The sequence below is a fragment of the Motacilla alba genome, chromosome 9, assembly GCF_015832195.1.
Source record: "Motacilla alba alba isolate MOTALB_02 chromosome 9, Motacilla_alba_V1.0_pri, whole genome shotgun sequence".
NCBI classification, from domain to species: domain Eukaryota; kingdom Metazoa; phylum Chordata; class Aves; order Passeriformes; family Motacillidae; genus Motacilla; species Motacilla alba.
The window spans coordinates 18817218-18823975 of record NC_052024.1 but is presented as its reverse complement, the minus strand read 5'-3'; the positions used below and the strand labels follow the sequence as shown (position 1 = coordinate 18823975).

Here is a 6758-nt window from a genome sequence, read left to right as displayed (position 1 = left end):
CGGCTCTCGCCCCTTTCCCGCCCCTTGCCCGCGGAGCGGCCGGGCCGGGCCGGGCCCGCGCGGAGCGGACCGGAGCGGAGCGGGGCGCCGGGCCCGGGAGGAGCGGAGCGGCTCTGGCGGCCGGCAGGTGAGTCCCGGCGGCAGCGCCCGGGGAGCCGCGGAGCGGGAGCCGCCCGTGCCCCGGCCCCGCCGGGGAGGTGAGCTGTGATTCACGGCCTGGCCCGCGGCTCTCCCGGTGCGGCCCCGGGCCGGGCCCTCTCCCGCCGCCCCTGCGGGGTCGCGGCCTCGCCCGTGCCCGCGGCTCCGCGGCTGCCGCCGTGTTGGAGCGGTGCCTTTGCCGCGCTCCCGCCAGGGGCTCCCCGTGCGGCCTCCGCGCAGGCCGCGCCGCCCCGGGGCCGAGCGGGATCCCGGTGCTCGGGGCCTGGATCCCGCTTTTCAGGGCCAGGGAAGCCGCTGGAATACAGCAACCCGCCTTGCTGCCCCGCGGTCCCATCCGTGCAGGAAGGGTTGAGCTTTTCACGCGCGTTACCTGGGGTGAGACTTGCGGTGTCAGTGCGCTGTCGGTTCTTCCCTTGCAATCACAGAGAATCACCCCACAGGTGAGGGTACTGATACTTCTAGATAGTTATATAACGTTAAAATCAGTTATTTTTCCCTCTCTTGAAATAAAATTTTAGTTCAGAGAATATTTAGTCTCAGAAGAACATCGTTGACTTGATCAGGGCCCTTTTTTCCCTCCTTTCGCCTCCGGTGCATGGCACTGACTACAGAAAGTCTTGGGCCCTCGAGTGCTCTTCAATTATGGCACCCCGCATCACATTCCATGTTTGCAGCCTTTTCCTCTTCAAGACTGTTTGTCCCGTATATAGCTCAAGTATTTGTGTTTCGTTTCCAAATTTTTTTCTGCTCTCAGAAGCTGCCAAGTGCAGCAAAAGCCAACTAGCCTGAGACAAAAGAAAAAGAAATACACCAGTGCATCCACCTAACTAATTTTGATGCTCTAAACCAAAATTAGTATCAACTTCTTATGTTGCTTTCTAGCTTCAATTTCTATCGATTCATTCTTTGTAGTATTTATATCACTCGTATCCGATTCTGTGTTTTGTCTATTTTGTGCTAAAGTTTTAAGTGGTTTAAAATGCTGTCACTCTGTAGGTGAAAGTCTTCTTGAGCTGATGTATTCTCTGCATTTGGAAGCTGTACAGTCATCAGTTGCTTAGCTGCTCTGCTTCCTGATACTGAAGAGTCTAGGATTTTTGGTAAGAGAGCATGACTGTGTTAGTATTTTAAACACTAAAACTCCTTTCTGAAGGGCTCTGCCTCAATGTCCTGTCTCTGACAAAAAGGGTGCTGGAGAGAGGGCTTGTAGATGACCCTGAGTACCGGAGTACCTGAGTCTGTCTTTTAGGTGAACCTTTTGCTCCAGGACAGGAATGTGAAACTGGACTTCAGCAGCTGTGTGCATTTAGTGGGTTCTTAACTGTATCAAAATGGGCTGGGGGGCAAGAAGGGGGAGTAGGAAAAAACTTTTGTATTTGATGTGTAGGTTTTCAAAATGCTTGTATTGTTCTATAAGGTTTTGAAAGATAAACTAGATACAAACAAGTCTAATTCTTTAATGTTTTTACTTTACAGTTCATGCAGACTGTTCAAAATGAATGAACATCCTAAAAAGAGGAAAAGGAAGACTCTGCATCCTTCTCGTTACTCAGGTCAGTCTGGAGCTTGAGTTATGTACACTTTAGTAAGTTAATCTTTTTTTTTTCAGAATAATAACTTTACAAGAAGTGACCACTTGTGCCAACACATGGAAAAGCATTGACACAAAGGGTGGGATAAGAAATCTTGGCTTGAATGGGCAGCACCCACTCTGCAGGCTCCTTTGTTGGGCCATCCTGAGCCAGTGCACCTGAGTGGGTTTGTTCTGTACTCCTGCACGTGGGGGAACTGGCTATAGCTGCAAATGAAGGTGATCCTGCTTCCACAGAGGGGAGGAATTCTGTAAAAGTTGGGGTGGGGTGGATAAAGAGGAATGTTCAGCACTGAACAGACCACACATTTGTCAGTGTCCTCAGTGGGAGCAGAGACCTGATACTCCAAACATCAGGGCAGCAGCTGGAAGGTGTAAATCACAACAGGAATTCCTCCAAAACGAGTAAAAACGTGAAAAGAATTTTGATGAACAAGAAATACATCTGTAGCTACAAGACATGAGTACTTAAACTTTTTTTGTTGATGCTTTGGTTTAGATTCTTCAGGTGCAAGCAGATACATAGACAACAGTGGGATTTTTTCTGACCACTGCTATAGTGTCTGTTCCATGAGACAGCCAGATATAAACAGAGGTAAGATTATGTTTTGGGGTCCTGTTCTGCAGTTCTTTAATAGATCATGTTCCTATTCATAGAAGCAAATAGAATACACAGTATTCTGTATCCTTGTGACCTGATGGGCCTTGCACTGGTGGGAGGTTGTTCAGTTGTTACAGCTGAAATAGAGTTTTCAAAGTAGAAACAATGACAACAAAAAGACCCTTCAATTTTACATTTATAATGGTGATTAGCAATACTCACTACCTAGGTAACAAAGTTGATGAGTTCAGATTAAAATTACCAACATTTGCATTGAATTGGCAAAACAAAATGCCTTTTTGTAAAGCGTCCAGTAGTGGGTGGAAAGTTAGCAGAGTAAATGTGATGGTGGATTTTTAGTCCATTTATTTTTCTATTTATTTATTATTTAGTCCATTTATTTTTTAATGGTGGATTTTTAGTCCATTTATTTTTCTTTTCACTTTAATAATTAACAATAAAGTCTTCAGAAGCTTTAGGAAGTATCATATTTTTAAATGCAATGTCCAGAAATATTGAAGAATATTTTTAAGTTGTGTCTTTCAAATGCAACATTTCATTTAAGGATTTAAAGTTTTTTTTCTGTAGAATCAGCTGAGTATTTTCAGTAGTAAATTCAGTATTCTCTGCTGAAATCTTCTAGACAGATTTGTCACTTTTTGAATTATTTTATTTTTCTCTGCATGTATGGAAATAATTTTCAATGTATTTATTGTTACTTTTTTAAAATGTAGGTTATGATGTGCTTAGTATATAAAGATAAATTTATGCAAGTAGAATAAATAAATAGTAAGTAAGATCTATGACTAAATTCAGGAATCAGGATGATGCTAGTGTGGAGAAATGATGCCAAGGATGATGCTGAAGGCTTCCCTTCCCTTTGCAGGTAGATTCCACAGCCCTGTGCAGAGCCTGGACACGGATGATGACGGGAGTCCGGTGCATGCTGGGAGCTCTCACTGGAGCGGGGCACACTCAAACGCTGGGATGCACTGCACAGACCCTAAAAAGAAGGATAAAGGTAAAGGTCAGTGTATTTGCAGATGAGGGGCTGGGAGGTTGGAGAGCCCAGCTGCTGCTGGCTTTTCATGTAACTTGCTTGCTTTTGCAGAAATGGTGAAGGATTTATAGTTTCTGGTATTGCTGTGTTAGCTGATAATACAGCATAGTCTGGCAGGGGAGAAGTAACTGGTTTTTGCATTTGAAAGCTGCTGCATCTGACTGAAAAGTTAAAAATGGGCCCAGGTGTTTTGTAGTGCGTTTTTTTCGACCTTGTATTATGTATTTCATCTTGCAGATAAAGGTACTAACAATGGAATGTGCAGAGACTTATGTGACTCACCTATATTCAGTGACAGCCCCACAGAAGAGGAGAAACCTCTAGATATCCAAACTGTAGAAATTTCTACAACAGAAGTGAATGCTGTAGAAGTTCACGATATAGAAACACAGACTGTGTCACCTGAGAAGCTGGAAGCTGAGGACCTTGAGGAAATCCCTCTGGAGACCTGTAAAATCTTTGAGAAGAACCAGGCTTTGAATATCACAGCTCAACAGAAATGGCCCTTGCTGAGAGCCAACAGCAGCGGCTTGTACAAGTGTGAGCTCTGTGAGTTCAACAGCAAGTACTTCTCTGATCTGAAGCAGCACATGATCCTGAAGCATAAGACATGTACAGACACTCACGTCTGTAAAGTTTGTAAAGAAAGTTTCTCCAGCAAAGTGCAGCTCATTGAGCACGTAAAGCTACACGAGGAGGATCCATACATCTGTAAATACTGCGATTACAAAACGGTGATTTTTGAGAATCTGAGTCAGCACATAGCAGACACTCACTTCAACGACCACCTGTACTGGTGTGAGCAGTGTGATGTGCAGTTCTCCTCCAGCAGCGAGCTGTACCTGCACTTCCAGGAGCACAGCTGTGACGAGCAGTACCTGTGTCAGTTCTGCGAGCACGAGACAAACGACCCCGAGGATCTGCACAGCCACGTGGTGAACGAGCACGCGTGCCGGCTCATCGAGCTGAGCGACAGCTACAACAGCAAGGAGCGTGGCCAGTACAGCCTCATCAATAAAATCAGTTTTGACAAATGCAAAAACTTCTTCGTGTGCCAGGTGTGCGGCTTTAGGAGCAGGCTGCATACAAATGTCAACAGGCACGTGGCTATTGAGCACACCAAAATATTCCCTCATGTTTGTGATGACTGTGGGAAGGGGTTTTCAGGTATGTTGGAATATTGCAAGCACCTAAGCTCTCATTTATCTGAAGGGATTTATTTGTGTCAATACTGTGAATATTCAACAGGACAAATTGAAGACCTTAAAACTCATTTGGATTTCAGGCATTCAGCAGATTTGCCTCATAAATGTACTGATTGTTTAATGAGGTTTGGGAATGAAAAAGATCTTTTAAGTCATCTTCAGATACATGAGACGGTGTGATTGCTTTCTTTCCCTGTAATCAATTTGTTAGAATTTGAATTAATTTCCAGTCACTGGAATGTGATATTAAATACAATTTTAACAGCAACTGTACATTTCTAATGTTTTCATCTTTATATCATCAAAGCATGTATAGCACTTGGTGTTGTGGATTTCCTTGTCTAGGGGTTTCAGTAGGAATAATCACATTTACACTATGATGGATCAGATTTTGGGGGGAGGGACAGTGGGAGTAATTGCATGTTGTGATACCAGTTCTGGTGGTCATCCTGCTCTTTCATGTCTAGTGTACAAGACCAGCTGTTCTGAGTTTAAAAAGGCACAAAACAAAGCAAATACCTAATTCTATGCTTAAATAACCCAATACTGGTCTCAGTTCCACATCCAGCTCATGTTACCCTGGGTGGCAGCAGGTCACTGCACTGGTGTTTAGCAGTAGCACTGGCCTGCCAAAGATAAGGGTGCTCCAAAAGTTCCCAGGCATGGACATCTTCAGATTCACATACCAGCCTTCATTTCCCACCTCATGCTCCTGATAAGCTTTTTCAATTGTCCTGTTTTTCTCCTGGGATACCTTTCTGACCTCACTGTTCACTTTGTTCTGTGTTGAAGTCCCATCTGTGGGACTGTCCAACACATGCCCAACACACACTCCCACGTATGTACTACACGACTCCAACATGATATTCCCTTTACTCACCTTCAGTTCCTGTCTTTTAATGCCCTGAGGAGACACACATTGCTTGGGTTGGGATGGGATCATGTTCTAAAGAGTAATTGCAAAAGGAATTTTCAATGATCCTGCTGAGAATGTACAAAATGAATTCTTATATAAAATCCTAATATAGCTCTCACTGAAATTATGGATGTCACCAACCTCTGACTAGAAAAAACTTCTGGTAGTCTATATTATTGTAGTAATTCTGTGTATTTATAATTATCTTTCCACCACTAGTAACTTGAGGAATGTTATTTTAACTGTAAAATTTAAACTTGTATATACAGGCTTAAAAGACTGGTACATTACAGAAATTTTTACTAATAACTCTCAAATTATTTCACATATTTGTTTATATTATAGAAAGCACTATCCTGCCATTGTAATCATTGGAAGTGAGTTTTTACAGTTCATTCTGTACCTCTATATCTGAGTGGATACTTGGACAGATAAAAAAAAACAAGAGTGGGGTCACTTAGATCATGCTAGATACCACGGTGAAAATACCCATAATAATTACTGGCGGCGTTTACATTTCTTTCTTCATCAATTGTAAATTTGTAATGTAAGATTGTCTAATGCAAGTTTTGTATAGAGATAATTAATGTATCAAACATTTCTTGATCAGTGAGGTTTGGTGATCAGCTTCAAGGCATGCAAGGGTCTTTGTATTTGATTTTTAAAGCTAAAGATAAAACTTGGCTGAATGTTATCAATTAATGGAAGTTCTGATTTCCAGAGAAGTATTTCTGGAAAGGCTATGAACCACATAGTGTTTATTTTGTTGTGAGAGGCAAGACCATTTCTGTCACTTTGAAATGCTGATATACTACTAGATCTTGTGTTTTGTCATTGAAAGGGCAACCTGAGGGTGTCTTGCTGTATTTTATTACTTCCTTGTATAGAGAATGACAGTATCTGTGGTAGAATTGCTGATTTCCTATTTTGAACGCATTCTTCCCTGGCTGGCTTAAAATGGTAGCAATAATATAGTTAACAAAACACTAAGATGAATTATTTTCTATACGGAAAGTTAATTTTGCTCATATATCTGAAAGGGGGAATGCTGGTTCTCTGAAAACTCTGCTCCTGCTGATGGCACAGAGGTGGAATGGCACAGCTGAGCTCTGGAGAGAAAGCTGCTCTGGGAGACAGAGACAAGAAGTGGAAAAAAGGCATTTAAAAATCCCACAAAATAAATAAGGGGGTTAAGAAGTGTGGATATTTATGTAGACCAGCATTGT

The 6758-nt window shown here is 42.7% G+C and overlaps 1 protein-coding gene across 4 annotated transcripts; it reads left to right on the top strand.

Annotated features, from left to right (window-relative positions):
• ZNF639 (zinc finger protein 639) lies at positions 1-6734 on the top strand. 4 transcript variants are annotated; one of them, XM_038145274.1, is made up of 6 exons: positions 1-127; positions 1156-1259; positions 1636-1712; positions 2250-2345; positions 3238-3372; positions 3649-6734. In XM_038145274.1, the coding sequence occupies exons 3-6, from the start codon at positions 1655-1657 to the stop codon at positions 4794-4796; spliced, it is 1437 nt and encodes a 478-aa protein (XP_038001202.1). In that variant the 5' UTR covers positions 1-127; positions 1156-1259; positions 1636-1654; the 3' UTR covers positions 4797-6734. The 4 variants fall into 4 exon arrangements, with proteins under 4 accessions (XP_038001202.1, XP_038001200.1, XP_038001201.1 ...); XM_038145272.1 differs by having other exon boundaries at positions 3238-3378; XM_038145273.1 differs by having other exon boundaries at positions 114-599; positions 3238-3378.
• Positions 6735-6758: the final 24 nt, after the last annotated feature.